The sequence below is a fragment of the Nymphalis io genome, chromosome 16 (genome assembly GCF_905147045.1).
Source record: "Nymphalis io chromosome 16, ilAglIoxx1.1, whole genome shotgun sequence".
NCBI lineage: Eukaryota > Metazoa > Arthropoda > Insecta > Lepidoptera > Nymphalidae > Nymphalis > Nymphalis io.
In genome coordinates, this window is record NC_065903.1 from 3717013 (window position 1) to 3733184 (window position 16172).

Here is a 16172-nt window from a genome sequence, read left to right on the forward strand (position 1 = left end):
ATTTCACTTGTGAAAACATAGACAATAAGACTGTCACAGAGAACAAATATGTAAAATAGAATACATAAAATAGAAAACTTGTAGCGTTAATTATTTTTCTTAAAATATATAAGTTATGGTTATAAAAAAATATTTTAATTTTTGTAAAATTTATACCTAATATACTACTTAAACCTAATATAATACTTAAAAATACATATTTTGAACTTGTAAAAGAGTTCTTAAAATAAACTCTGCATATAAAATATATAAATTTAATTGTTTATTTTGATATAATTATATTGAACAAACATTTTTTTAACTGAACAATGTAAGAATTTAGATTTAAACTAAACTATAAAATAGCGCCCGCCATTTTAACAAATCATCTGTCAAATTGTCAATGTCATTATTAAAATTCAAGTCAATGCATGTAATACTGTCAATAAAAAGCGCAAATTTAAGATTTAAAGTTTATTTAACAATTAAGCAATAAATCGAAGCTTTATTTAATTTAATAATAATAATATTAAATATAATGCAATAAGTTCATATTTTTCAGTCATGGAAGAAGAAAGTAATTATTTATAACGCACTTTTATTAAATCAAAAGTTTGGCTCGAGTTAAAAGTTTGATTTTCTTTCAGAACTTATAAGGAAGAAGAAAAAAGCATTAAATGGTAGCAATAGACGTACTTTAGCTGAAGCTTACAATGATTTAGCAACTTATTATTACAAACAAACTCGCTATAGTGACGCTTTAGAAGAATATAAAAATGAGGCTGCTGTTTGTAAAGATCTCGGGCTTCGTATGGAGTGGGGCACTTGTAATAGAATGATAGGAGAGATGTATATGCTTATGGCTGAGTTTGATAAAGCACTCAAGTATGAAGAACGCCATTTAGGTAAATTTTGCAATAGCCTAATATAAAATCCAATGATTATAAAATCTAAACTAAATTTTCTAATTCTAAACAGGAAATTATTGCTTTAATAAAATGCATTTTATTAATTACTGTTTAAATATTAATATACCATTTATTTTAAAATATTTTTAATTCACTTTAAAAGAAGAACTTGTTACTTTACAGCTGTAGCAAAAGAATTAAATAATTTGGTTGAGGAACAAAGAGCAATGGCTACACTTGGCAGGATTTATTTGCTGCGCGGGCAAAGCTCTTCAGATGATGGGGAAGCTAAACAATCCTTGACTGCGGCAGAGAAAGCGTTCATGAAGAGCTTAGTGCTCTGTGAAAAGTAAATATGTTTTCATTCTAATATAAAGTATTTCTACTAATTTTATTATTTACAATAATTATATGTATAGTTTATGTATAAAACCTCTCTTAATAAAATATGAAATGATTCTATATTAAGACAGTAAATATTTTTAAATTCATACATTTAATGAAACTAATGTCTGCTAATTGACATAAGAATTTTAAAAAAAGGACAGACTTTTCTTTTTTTTAATGAATTTATATTAAAGTTAATTTATTTATATTTTTAAAGAGTAATTGCAGTAACCATTCTGCATCAAATGTGTGACTGAGTCTTAAATGAGTTACAACTCTCTCTTTTTCATTACAAAATATTCTTCAGGTTAAATGGCAAAATAAACAAAACAGAACTAATGGATATGCGAGCCCGTTTACTACTTAACATTGGAGTTGTGCAAGAGCACTTAGGACATCTAGACAAAGCAATAGACTGCATACATAAAGCTATAACAATTTGTTCCAATCAGGATCTTTATGAAGTTCTACACAACTGTTATACTACAGAAGCTTTATTGCATAGTAATAAAAGAAAAGATTATGCCAAAGCTTTACACTGTTTGAATAAGGCTTTGGAAGTTGCAAGTAGACTCGAGGACAAGGTTTGTGGTTATAATTAGATTGTTCTTCTCCACTCTACTAAAGCAAAGAATAAACTTTGCTGGAGGCTTTTTTAATGTAAGTTTACCAAGTAATCATTAAAAACCTCAAGACCTCAAGATCAAGTAAAGTTACAGTAACAGCCTGTGAATGTCCCACTGCTGGGCTAAGGCCTCCTCTGACTTTTTAGGAGAAGGTTTGGAGCTTATTCCACCACACTGCCCCATGTGGGTTGGTAAAATACAAATGTGACATAATTTCAATAAAATTACACACATGCAGGTCTTCTCACGATGTTTTCCTTCACCGTCAAGCACTAGATGAATTATAGTCACAAATTAAGCTCATGAAATTTCAGTGGTGCTTGCCCTCGGGCAATCAATTGAACCAATTGACCAAAAAAAGTAATGTTAGAGGAGTCCCAATTAGAGAAATTTGTCTGTTGAATGATCTGTAAACTAGTAAAGCGCAATAATAATAATAATAATAATGATGTCCTTCAGACCGATTTCGGTTACGGTGGCCATTCTCAAAAGAGATTAGCCAACTATGCAGGAGATATTATAGTGCACAAGGGTGTGCGCAAACACAGGCACTCTCTGTAACTCCCTAACTCTCATAATTCGATGGGATGGCAATCCGACACGACCGGAAAGAGTTCAGGTGCAGGACCAACGGCTTTACCTGTTTTCCGAGGTACGGGAGTAAACACGCTTCCAGACTCCAGGCTGCTACTGAGAATTTTCTGCCAGAAAAAACTCAATAACTTATTATTGGCCCGACCTGGGAATTGAACCCAGGACCTCCGGGTCTGCGGCCTTACATCAAACCACTAAACCAACGAGGTAGTCAAAGGCGCAATATCCAGATAAGGCAAATGTGTAAATAGGTCTTAGCTGGTGGAAAGTTGAAGCGACCACCGATGTAAAAACTGCAGGTTCCTGCATTACAACTCCTACATTACTTAGATGACCTTGCCTGCCTTTATTGACTTATAATCATATTTTTCAGATACTAAAATCATGTGAAACTTTGTCTGCTAAGGGAGATATTTTGTGTAAAATGTCGGATTACCAAAGTGCAAAGCAAGTTCTCCTTAAAGCCTGGAAATTAAAAACACCTGATGAAGAAGAGAAGGAAAACATTGAATCTAATCTTAAAGTTGGTAAGTAAGATATATTAATCTTATTTCTATATCATATATGTAAATGTATGTATGTTTTATGTTAACTTAATTAAATTTAAATTGATTGGAATCCTGGACCTTGGAGCCATATATAATATCTTATATTAGCTGTTACTACATTGTTTACATTTATTTTATCTATATAATTATCTTTTTTCTTACCACAGTCGCCGCAATATGTTACACTGAGGACTTATTAATATCCACGGATCCATCAGACCACAAAACATTTAAGATGCTCTATGAGAAACTCGGAGACGGTGCTTGCCACTTGCGAAACTATTCCGGAGCTGTCGAGTACTATTTGAAGATGTTGGATCATGCTGAAATGGCTGGAGATTGTGGGAAGACGTTGATTCCTATTTACGTCAGGTATATAGATGTTTATAATATTGAAAGGAGCCATGTGATTCCAGCATAGTGCATATAGAGTCACCATATCAAGTCCCATACCATTATACATCGACCATATAAGCACATTAACTACAAATTAGCTATAGGAAACCTGTCAACCCCGTAACAGCCTGTGAATGTCCTACTGCTGGGCTGAAGCCCTCCTCTCCTCATTTTGAGGGGAATGCGTGGAGCTTTTTCCACCACGCTGCTCCAATGGGGGTTGGTGGAATACATATGTGGAAGAATTTCAGTGAAATAAGACACATACAGGTTTCTTCACGATGTTTTCCTTCACTGTAAAGCACGAGATGAATTATAATCACAAATTCATCTTAACTACAAATTAGCTATAGGAAACCTGTCAACCCACATATTTCGGAGGAGCTTTGGCATCAGGCAGGCGACTGGCTGTAAAAGTCAGCTGCATATTACTATTAGATCATTATTAGTTCTTGAATAAGTACGTTATGGTACCAAAATATCCAAAATATTTTAGCATCACAGTGTTATGAAATTTATTAAATAGAATATTTTGCAGTCACTTGGCACATTTTATAATTATAGTTATATACTAAGTTTTTTTTTTACATTATTTATGAGGGATTTCTATAAAAAAATCCTCTCATCTAAAAAGTTTAAATCATTTATTTTTTTTATTTATACTTATAAAATAGTTATATTATAACAGCCAATATTACTGAGTCTAGAAAGCTGTAATTTAGAACAGGTTTATTTTATATGTAAGGGGAAAATAGAAAGGATAAATCTGTATGAATTGTATCTAAACAATTTTTTGACAGCTAGGTAGTTTTGTATAAATGACAATTCAATAGTTATCACTTGGATATTTTTTTATAATACAGGTATGTACACACAGATGGACCTTTTAATGGTTAGTGGTCACCACCGCCCATAAACATTGATACCATTAGAAATGTAAACGATTATCATCAATGTGCCACCAATCCTGGGAAATAAAATATTATATCCCTTGTGGTTGTGGTCACACTGGTTCACTCACCCTTGTACTCACCAATTGTAAGCATTGCTATTTGGCGGTAGAATATGTGGTGAGTAGGTTGTAACTACCCAGATGGACTTCCACAACGACCACCAAGTGCAAATCATATAAAGTTTCATAAAGTAAATAGAAAATATTATTTAATTTTTACAGTTTGTATCAAACATACAAAGACATGGGGAACTACAATGATGCGTTACAATATTACTACAAAGAATATGAACTTATAAAAGATATTCCAAAGGAAGCCTACACAACACTATACAATATCGCCGAAGTGTCGTTCCTCGCTAAAAGACCCTATGATCAGATCGAGAATGCTTGTAATGATGCTAAAAATGCCGTGAGTATTGGTTTATAAGATATCACAACTGTAAATAACAGTAACAGCCTGTTAATGTCCCACTGCTGGGCTAAGGTCTCCTCTCCATTTTGAGAAGGTTTGGAGCTTATTCCATCACGCTGTTCCAATGCGGGTTGGTAGAATTCACATGTGGCAGAATTTCAAAGAAATTAAACGCATGCAGGTTTCCTCACGATGTTTTCCTTCACCGTCAAGCACGAGATGAATTATAAACTGTAAATAAAAGAATGTATTATTACATTTTCATATTAATCATGCCTGTATCAGTGGCTGACTAACCCTACAAATTGGTAGCTATCAGCTGTGCCCTTGCTTTATGAAATATAAATAATAAAATATATATAAAGGAAATATTTGATTATATTGGAGCGAGCACTATCAATCAATCAATCAATCAAGAGCCAATCGTTGTCCACTGCTGAACATAGGCCTCTCTCAAGGTGCGCCAAAGCTCCCTGTCCTCCGCCTTCCGCATCCAGTTGGTGCCCGCCACCTTCTTAAGGTCGTCGGTCCACCTGGCTGGAGGGCGCCCTACGCTGCGCTTGCCGATTCGTGGTCTCCACTCTAGGACTCGTCTGCTCCAACGGCCATCGGTCCTACGACATACGTGACCAGCCCACTGCCACTTCAGCCTGCTAATTTTGCAATATGCTAAACATTATTTAGATAAGTATATTTTTAGGCGAGAGATTGGAACAAGAAGAAATATGAGATCAGAATCCTAAAGAATCTCTTGAAATATCAAGATGAATACAGCGAGACGGACAAGATGGAGGAAACGAAATCTGAGTTAAGGGCGTTAGGATACGAAGATTTAGATAATCTGGACCAGTCGGAAGATGAACAGAGTTCTGTTGGCGGAGGGGACGAAGACACACACATCGGAGATGATATATGCCTTGAAGATTTGACAGGTTGGACTATTTACTTCAAATTATTGCCCGTTAAATTTTTTTTCTATTTATCCAACTTGTCTCCAAAGTTTCATTTTTGAAAACAAATGTTATGTCAATGACTTCCTGTTTTGTTGGTCCTTCGAGCCGGTCTGACGTCAATTTAAAATGAATTAATACTTTCTACTCAGATTTGTCTGATACCAATGAGGAGGATTTGAAGGAAACTAAACACGAAACTCGCAGACGAGGCAAAGGATTCGCAATCAAGAAGAATATGAAAGGGGAGACACAGTTGCATGTTGTAAGTATATGTGTTATAACTTGTATTTTCCAATAGTTGCCTTTCGTTCTACACATATGTAAGCCTCTCCGAAATTGCAAATACTGGGTATGCACGGCTCTCGCAGAAGTCAGTCGAAACCGACGTTCTACGGGAGCGGTCCCAAAACTGACCCCCGTGACACCCCTCACCTTACGCGGCGTCGGACTAATCTGTCCGACCATAAAAAGACTTTCCTTGTTGTGTGCCTCCACAGCAAGGAAAGCCGTCCTCAAATCGGCACTTAATCACAGTGGATGGTTGCAGGCATGCATATCCGGCAATAAACTGCTGGTGGAGCGTCTGCTGGCCAAGGGTCACCCGGTGAACGTGCGCGACAACGCGGGCTGGCTGCCGCTGCACGAGGCCGCCATACACGGGCGCCGAGACGTGGCGCTCGCGCTGCTGCAGCGCGGGGCCAGCGTCAACGACAGGGGCGGCGTCAACTGCGACGGTCGGTCTACTTCTACTATAACAATAACAGCCTGTTAATGTCCCACTGCTGGGCTAAGGCCTCCTCTTCCTTTTGAGGAGAAGGTTTGGAGCTTATTCCACCAATCTGCTCCAATGAGGGTTGGTAGAATACACGTGTGGCAGAATTTCAATGAAATTAGACACATGCAGGTTTCCTCACGATGTTTTCCTTCACCGTTAAGCACGAGATGAATTTAATAGCTACCGACCCCTCACACATACTACCATAGAGTAAACTCTGGCTAGATACTTTTGTACACATATCTCCCACTGCTAGCCAGTTTATCCACTGTACAATTTTGAATTAGTTGCTGTGGTTAGTTGTAACAGCTTAAAAGTCTGATCATGATAGTAACAAATTAATTCATAAATATTTCAGGTATAACACCGCTTTACGACGCCGCTAGTAACGGTCATTTAGAAGTCGTACAGCTATTACTGGACTACGGAGCCATACCGACCCTTAAAACAGACTTCGGTGAAACACCACTTCAGGTACTACAAAAATGGCGAGCAGGAACGATCCTAACAAAAGATGAAGAAATATTGTATAATAATATATGCAATAAAATAAATAATCTTATAGACAAAACTAATCCTTCAGAGATAATAATGAATAGATCGAAATCAAAAACCCCCGTTAAGGCCATACAAGATAATTCTCCTCCAAGCACTTCTAAAATGACTAGTAGAATAAAAGAACTATATTCGCCAGCATTTAAAAGACGTAATATTATTGACGACGAAAGTGATGACGAAATAAACTTATCACAAAACGTAAGAAACCAAACGGCCTTTCCATCGGATTCCAACTCCTCCGACGAAGAAGAAAACTCAAAGAAAGCAAACAGTAAAACATCAGGAGTCCAAGAATACAGAAGTGCGATATCCGCATTGAGAAATAGAAACGCAGATTTGCCTGAAGTCGATGTTAAAAAGTCCAAAAATAAACCAGCTTTATTAAATCCAGACGAGGTCGGTGACGATTGGTTAGATGATGACATTGGAATAATGAACAAGACGAAGAAACGAAAACTTAGTGATCCATTAACTATAATAGCCAAAAAAACATCAATAGATAGTATAAAAGATAGCATAGACAATATTAACAAAATCAGTCCCTTAACAGATAACAATTGTCATTCAACAAAGAAATCGCGTATAAGTGAAATTATAGATCACAGTGAGAACAGTTCAGACTCCGACCAATTTCAAATAAATGAAAATATTTGTCCAATGAAATCGATTGAATCAATGAGAATTGTAACTCGAGAATTCGACGATTCAAAGTTAAACGATACGAGAGGCAATATGAGACGACGATGGAAGAGACAGAGTACATTATTAAAAGCAGGTTTTCAAAGAAAGAAATCTGATATTGACCAATCAAGTAATAGCGGCAGCGATACAGAATATTCTGCTAAAAAAACAAAACAAAGAATCCAAACGGGAACGTTTTCTAGACATTCGTCGAATGAGAACTTCAATTACTCGAATTCCAATGATGGTTTCAGTATCATGCAAAATATTAATCCTAATATAGTGCAACCATTGAATGTGATACAGCCAATAAGTATAATGCAGTCTAAAAACGGTAGAGCGATGCAAACCCAAATTTTGCCTCCAGCCGCTGTTAAAGTTAAAGTTGAGGACAAAGTTCTTCTGATATCATTGAAGTTAGATATGATAAACAAATTAACAATCAGCTGGCTGGTTGAAGAAGTTAAATCGCGATATTATAAGTAAGTTATTTTAAATTCCTAAGTATATAGGGGGAGGGGGGAGTTATTAGGTACCCCATATTCTTTTCTGTACTTCTGATAACGTTTATGCAAAATTTCATAGTGATCGGTTAAGTAGTAAAGAAGCGAAAGCGGAACAAACAAACAAACACACTTTCGCTTTTATTATACTTAATTGACCGTAATTTGTTTTGCCTAATATTTCAGAATAACAGGGGTCCGTCCGGTGTTTAGTTTGATGACGTCTGACGGGGCGATTCTCTCAGAGGAAGACCCACTAAGCCTTGTTCTTGCATCTCCTGAATTAAATACTTGTATCACGACTTTCAAAGCTTCACCCGCTGAAGAGAGATACCTTGAGTGTTGTGATGCTTTGGATATACGTAAGTGATTAATGAGTACTTTGTTTTTAAAGTAACATGTCAACTTGTCTTATTCAAACAATTAAGCCACACGTTTGGGTCTATGGGTATCTTATAAATATCATATATCAGATAAATATTCATTACAGCGCCATCAGAAGAAATTCAGCAAGCCGTCGGAAGGAGTCATACCACCCGAAGACTTGCATTAGGATCCGACACACTCTCCCCATCACAAATTCGTCCCTTATTCAGAGCCCTTACACACCAAACTCACATCACTGCCATTATGTTACCTAACAACAACATAGGAGATGAAGGCATGAAATATTTAACAGAAAGTATGTGCACAATGAAGCATTTGACAATATTAGATATTAGTAGAAATAACATAAGTGGCGATGGTATTAAAATATTACTAAACGCATACGAAAAAGCAACAAGACCAGTTTGTCAAACATTAGAAGATATAGATTTGAGTGGGAACTCTATTAGTGATGATGGATTTAAAGCAATATTGAAATTGAGCCAGTATTTAAAATTGAAAATATTGAAGTTAAATAGCTGCAATATAACTCACAATTCTGTGTCTGAATCAAATAAGTTGCAAGTGAACTTTGATTTCGTGGAGGTTCTAGATATTAGTAATAACCCAGTAAGACACGCTATGGTTAATTGTTTGTTGTCAGCGTTAAATCCAAATGTTTTGACGGATTTAGAGTTGGACAATGTGGGAGTTGAAGGTAACGTGGCTGGGTGTATAGCTAGCTTTATGGATACCGCGAAGGATTTGAAAATAAGAAGATTTAGCCTTTCAAATTGTAAATTAGTCGATGGACAATTTATGCGAATTTTCAGGTTTGTATTATGAATTATTGTATTTATTGATTTTCCATTTTATTATAAAATCATTCTAAAATTATCGTTAACTAATATTCGTAGCTTTTTATTGATTTTTTAATATATTAAAAATATTAAATACACATACAGTTTAATCTTCATTTTGATAAAAAACATATTCATATCATCAAATGTATCACAAATAATCCATTTAAGTATGTGACATACATGAGCTCGGTAAAACAGATTATATGTATGCTTACTACTATTAAGTAGTTAAATGTTTTAATAGCTTCCTATCCAATTTAAGTAATGATAATATACACTTGCTTTATATTGTTGACTTATCTTAATGTATATTGAATTTTTCAGATGTCTCAGTCGGGCCAAGAATTTACAATCAATAACATTGAAAGAAAATCATTTAACATTTATCGCATTGAAAAAATTACTTCAACGCCAGCCACCAGTGCCGGTAATAAATCTTGAGGGCTGCCATGACATATTCAAATATTCCCCGGATTCCGATTTCAAAGTTTGGCTACCTGCGATCGACTTCGGAAGATGTGTTCCAGAAATAAATGTTACTCCAATATCAAAAACTGACGAAGAGAGGGAGAGCTTTAAATTGTTTTCTAAAACTTGGTTAAATTGTTTTAAAGGTAGAGGTATGATTGAACATGGCGAGGGAGGTGTTACAAAGTTTACAGCAAGGTAGTTTTGAAACCAGGATTGACTGGCTGACTGATATCAATCTGTTAAATCTAAATGTTGACTGTCAGCTACTTAAATGTGTACTATTTGTAATAAATATTATAGATATAATATATCTTAAAATGTATCGTGATGTTGATATGTTAGTGTCAAATAAGTTTCAAGTTATCTAAATGCAAGTTACCCAACTTAATTAAATTAATTTAATAATCATTTTGTAAACTTACACCATAGACAAAGTAGTAACGGAAAAATACTTCATTTCTTAATATTACTTCTTAATAATAATAAATTGACGCGGTGACTACTTAGCGTTATCTATCTATGCTTTTAATTGCTGACTGGAAATATTCTTTTTTTTCAACTGAGCCCATACATTAAGTTAAAGCTTTATTCATAAAATCATTATATGAGAGGGATTTATGAAAATCGATGGCTCTACTCTTTGCCTCAGTAACTATAAAATAATGTTTCCGTAATAATTTAAAAATGTTGTAATGATTTTTATTATATTATATGAATGGTTTAATTATATTAATTGACTTTTTTTAGTGTAAATATTTGTAATTAAATATTTTGTCATAAACTTGGTTTTTTAATTATTTCATATTTTGAGTCGAAAATATTAAATAAAATAACAAGAAAGTAAACCTTCAAATAATTGATTTATTTAATCGATAAAAGAATATTTTGCTTCTGGCAGCTGTGGCAGTTTAATTTATACCTTGATCAAAGTACCTCAAACAAAAAGTAGATCTTCACGGATATATAAACATAACCTTAATTTTTGACAGTTCAGTTTCACATGCTTATAATATTTGTTATTGTGGATTTTGTAACAGTTAATTTTTTAAGGTGTAATCATTTTTATTACTTAAGTTGCTAAATAGAAACTATTAACGATGGCGGAACAAGTAAATCAACGTATTGAGGGCATGATAAATGAATTAGAACAAATGCGACGTACAAATCTATACGAGGATGAAGAAATAAAGTTAGTAAAATTCATTTGAAAATATAATTTAAGTGTAATTTATTCTAAATTTCTTCTATAATTTATTGGCATATTCTACTTTTTAAATCACTTAAATAACTAAGTATTTCGATTTATTATAAATAACGTAGCTTATTTATCAAATATACATATATAAGCAAAAATGCCACTTCATAATACTATTATAAACTGGCAAGCAGATAAAAGCTTGTACTTTGCGACACAAACAAACACCTACAACAAAATTATTGTTTTAGAGAAATTTCACGAAAACGTAAAGAATTTGAATATAGAATACAGCGCAAAATTAAAGAAAAAGATGACTTCGTTCAATATATAGCTTTCGAACTAACTCTTCTAGAAGATATTTCACTCAGAAGAAAACAAGCTAAAATGATGGAAAAGAAAAAAGATATTGAGTATGCTATCACAAAGCGTTTAAATAAAGTATTTAAACAATTCATATATAGATATCAAAATGATGTTGCTATATACTTTGAATATATAAAGTTTTGCAGGAGTGTTGGTTTTGATTATGCTGTTTCTGCTATTTTAGGCCAGATGTTACAGGTATGTTTTTGCAATACTTCAAAATGAATAGTAAATTAATTTATTTGATCTTATTAATTCTTAAATCTAAGCCAGATTGCCTACAATTCCTCAACAAAGATATTTTTGTTATAATTCTTCTATCTTTAGATTTCTCTAAGGATTTTTTTTTTAATGTAACAAAGTGTGTAACTTATTCTACTTGCACATTCTTTCTCTTTAAGAGATTCAAGTTTTCATGCTGGTGTATAATTATATTATAAATTCAACAACCATATACAATGAAGTTCTTATACTGTTAGTTATATAAAAATTGACATGGTGCCGATGTTTTATTAGGTTCACGGTGATAAGCCGAAGATGTGGCAGATGGCCAGCAAATGGGAGAGCAAAGAGCAAAATAATTTAGAAAATGCTAGAGGATTCCTTCTTAAAGGAATTCACAGGCACCCTGAATCTGACATTCTTTATTTAGAATTATTTGATATTGAGCTTATGATTGCCTTTAAAGCAGAAAATGAGGAAGAAAAGGTATTAAATATAGATGTTCATTTTTATTTTTTTACTATTTGCTTTATATGTATACATTTTTAAATATTTTTGTAGATGTTTAAGATCATAACATAATACTATAAATATAATTATTCTAAACATAATAAGTAAAACAATTATTATAAGAAAAAAAAAGAAATTATTGAGCTTCAAGATTTGTTGTAGTTGTAGTATCCACTATAGAATCAAATCACTAAACCATAAAACAGTATAGTTTTATGTATCAGTAACTTTATATCTATTGTAAAACTGTCGACGAAAAGGTATTTTATCTAAAAAAAATGTAATTGAATTAAAAAAAGTACTTAAATGATTTTTTTATTTTAAGGAGAAATATATCAAAAGGGCGGATGTTGTTTGGAGAAATGGCTTGAAAAATATACAAGATGAAGCATTTTTATTTAAATTATGCGACATAGCACTGAAATATGGAATTGATGATGAGATTACAAATTCTATCAAGAAAGAAATTTGGGAAAGAAGATCAGAAAAGGGTGTGTGGTCTTACATAGCCATGAAAGAGTTGGAAGTATGAATTATAATTTCTGAACTGGTATTAATATTTTAAAATACTTAATATATAATATTAACTTTGTCCCCCAGGGCTACCACTGGTTAGAAATTGAAGAATATGTTGATGCAGAATTAAGATATCCAACTGAAATTAATAATTACATAGCAATATATGAAGAGGCTTTGAAACAAGTATGTATAGTAAAAGTATAAAAATTAGAAACAAAAATATTCCTATATTTTATTTCAATAATACTACATAACAATATTGTTATATATTTAAAATATTTATTTAATAAGTACATGTTAATATAGTTTATTATGAAGTTTCCAGATGAAAAACTTTGTACGAAATATATTTATGGAGCTATTAGTATGAGAGATGAACTTTGTACAGAGTTGCAAAAAATTAATATTGTTAAACGAGCTTGGTACTATGGACATGATAATGGACTACTGTCAAAAGAAATGTACACTTTTGGTATTAAAATGTTGAAAGTGGAAAATGAAATATCTAAAGACGAATACACTGAGGTATTAAAAGGTTTTTTTGTCTATTCTTTATTTATCTTATTTTATCTTTTAAATACATGTGTATTATATATTAACCCATTATATAAATTATGCATCTAATTATGAAATGTTTATAGATTCTTGATGAAGCAATGGCAAAAAATCCAAAGTATAGGCTTTTGTGGGAAGAGAAAATTTTGCTGAATAAATCTGATGAAAATAAAGTCTTATCTATACTTAAAGATGCCTCAAAACAATTGAAGTCTGAAGACTTAATAGAACTGTGGAACTTTTTGTTTGATAATGTTAAGTCTAGTGTTTTGGTAAGTAGATATTTTTCTATAATTGTATAATCTTTTTGGGGACAATTCTGTATATAATTCATGCAAACTTGTTGAGACATACTTTTTTTTTGTAGTATATTATTATTAATAGATGATAAAAAAGTAAATATTTGATTTCCTTGCTGGATTTACAGGACACACAAGTTTATCTTGAATCTAATGAAATAAGTTATTACAAACTGGATATAACATATAGTTATATGTTTATATATTAAGTTTAATAGAGTAATAAAATTTGAAATTATTTGCCTTCTTGAATAATGTATAATTAAGATATATATATTTCATATATTATTTTAGTTTATTTTATAAATATATTATTTCAGTTAAAAAATTGTTACGACAAATTTCAAGCATGTGACCATGCAGCAGTGATGTCATTAAAACCAAAACTTTTGCAAAAAATATATGAGAAGAATGGACTAAAAGCTGCAAGAAATGTTTATGAAGATTTTATAAAAACTCCTCCCACGCAAGCTGAAATTCACAAGATTATGATAGAAATTGAGATGTCTCAAGACAAGCCATTACAAAAATATATTAGGAAATGTTACGAGGCCTTAGTACAGCATCATGGTAAAGATAATATTGAAGTATGGATGGATTACATAAATTTTGAACAACAAAATGGTGCCGCTCAAGCTGTTCCCGCTATTCATAGAAGAGCTATAGGAATGTTAGAAAAGAATTTAGTTGATGATTTTATTAAAGGTCAAGCTTTAGCAAAATTAAAATAAATTGACAGCTACTTAATGTTTTATTTTATGATAGTAAAAAATAAATAATACTACTAGTGTCGAACAAAATATATTTATTAAATATAACCACTCCTGTACTCAACAATCTAGCAAAACGAATCCACATGATACACCATTTATACTAAATTATTTACAGTAAACATTTTACACATTTTGTTTCTACGAGAGGTCAAAATCTCTACTTTGGTGAATGTGGAATAACACTTAGCAAATAAACGCAAATGGATAAATGCAATTTTATATTAGGGTTGAGGTTTTACTGCATAGCTGCAATTGGAGCAATGTAGTACCTAAAGATAAGTGACGAACCACGTTTGTGTTGCTTGTTTCTACCAAGTTCTCGCCAGCATGCATACCATGAAGGATAAACAGGCATCAATGGAGGATTGCCTGCTCGTAGGGTGCTACCCGCAACAGCCATGCAAGTAGACACAACCACTAGTGGATAGGTCACAGTACTTGTAACAAATGTTAGTAATGGTACAGTATAATAACGTAGGTCTTTCGTTTTTACCAAATATTTGTTTACAAAATAGGCCATTATGCCAGTGATGGCAACACAAGTTAAATCTCCCAGCAGTTTAGGCACAATACCATGCAGGAAACCAAGTAAACCATCGTCCCGATAAATGGATATAATTGTACCCAATAAAGAACTGTACTCTTCTTCTTTACCAATAAATGAAGCCATCATCCTAACAGAAACAACATGGAAAGGATATGATACTATCACAGATGCAGTGTGCATGATCATATCTCGACGACACAGCTTGTAATAATCTTCGATTTTAGGTTCGTCGTCGTTAACGATGTTAGGAGGATCATTGATTTCGGGCAGATCGATACCGCAGGCATATATTACCTTAGAAGTAAGCTGACTGGACGCAATTAAACCAAGCACTTTGGCAGATAAGCCTCTGTAGCATCCAAAGAAACCGTCCGACTTCTTGATATATTTGATATATTGAAAGACGTTAGGTAATATCATAGCAGGGCGACCGAACAGAGTTGTTGAACGCCGCGGAGGTAAAGGCTCGTATCCCAGTTGAATGAGCACTTTCGCATACTCCATAGGGTGACATATTGTTGTGATGAGTAGTTGTGAATGCAGAGCTGCTACTTTTTCCTTGTCAATTTCGTCCATATTATGAAAAACTTCAAGGACCTACTTCCGAAATCAAATACTGACAAATGAATGATCCTAGTCCATAAACAAATACAGAGTCAATATTGTAATTTATAGGTTTCACAGATACATTATGATTTTCAGCTACAGACATTTGAGATAAGATTAAAAAAAAAAAACTTGGCTATTGTAAGACTTTAATACTGCAAATCTTCTCCACATAAAAAAGGAGAGGATGCCTTAGCCCAGCAGTGGGACATTCACAGGTTATCACTGGAATACTGCAAAAATATTCTTTACAAAGTATCAAATATTTCTCATATTGATATAAAAAAACTGGCCGCAAGAATTGTGTGACGTATATTTAAATTATAGTATTTATTTAATTTCAAACTAAAAATTGATGTAAAATTATATTTATATATTATAGCATTTATAATATTAATCTGCGTTAACTCAAATATAGTACATAAGGCTTAAAACAATTAAATTTTGTCTTACATTCCATATTTCAATAATTTTAATTATTATTTTTATGATTATTAATATTTTTAGCAACCAGTAGATGCTATATAAGTGAAACTCGAATTGGTCTTTTTAAAAATAGAACACCAAATCATAGATTAAAGTAAATGAGTGTGTAACTCAATTTT

General features: G+C 32.8%; 3 protein-coding genes across 3 annotated transcripts; 2 read left to right on the forward strand and 1 right to left on the reverse strand.

Annotated features, from left to right (window-relative positions):
* Positions 1–417: 417 nt before the first annotated feature.
* LOC126774379 (tonsoku-like protein) lies at positions 418–10673 on the forward strand. The gene is made up of 14 exons (XM_050495874.1): positions 418–556; positions 627–884; positions 1071–1236; positions 1582–1858; positions 2868–3021; positions 3210–3414; positions 4613–4802; positions 5506–5737; positions 5908–6020; positions 6306–6492; positions 6892–8254; positions 8462–8637; positions 8766–9474; positions 9829–10673. Exons 1-14 carry the CDS (start codon positions 544–546, stop codon positions 10172–10174), a joined length of 4389 nt encoding a protein of 1462 aa, XP_050351831.1. The 5' UTR covers positions 418–543; the 3' UTR covers positions 10175–10673.
* A 291-nt stretch (positions 10674–10964) lies between these two features.
* LOC126774391 (U3 small nucleolar RNA-associated protein 6 homolog) lies at positions 10965–14383 on the forward strand. The gene is made up of 8 exons (XM_050495897.1): positions 10965–11164; positions 11422–11734; positions 12053–12244; positions 12594–12794; positions 12869–12970; positions 13106–13312; positions 13429–13614; positions 13962–14383. The coding sequence occupies exons 1-8, from the start codon at positions 11073–11075 to the stop codon at positions 14370–14372; spliced, it is 1704 nt and encodes a 567-aa protein (XP_050351854.1). The 5' UTR covers positions 10965–11072; the 3' UTR covers positions 14373–14383.
* Positions 14384–14429: 46 nt separating this feature from the next.
* On the reverse strand, positions 14430–15600 carry LOC126774422 (mitochondrial carrier homolog 2-like). Its single transcript, XM_050495949.1, has one exon. It carries the CDS (start codon positions 15535–15537, stop codon positions 14650–14652), a length of 888 nt encoding a protein of 295 aa, XP_050351906.1. The 5' UTR covers positions 15538–15600; the 3' UTR covers positions 14430–14649.
* Positions 15601–16172: the final 572 nt, after the last annotated feature.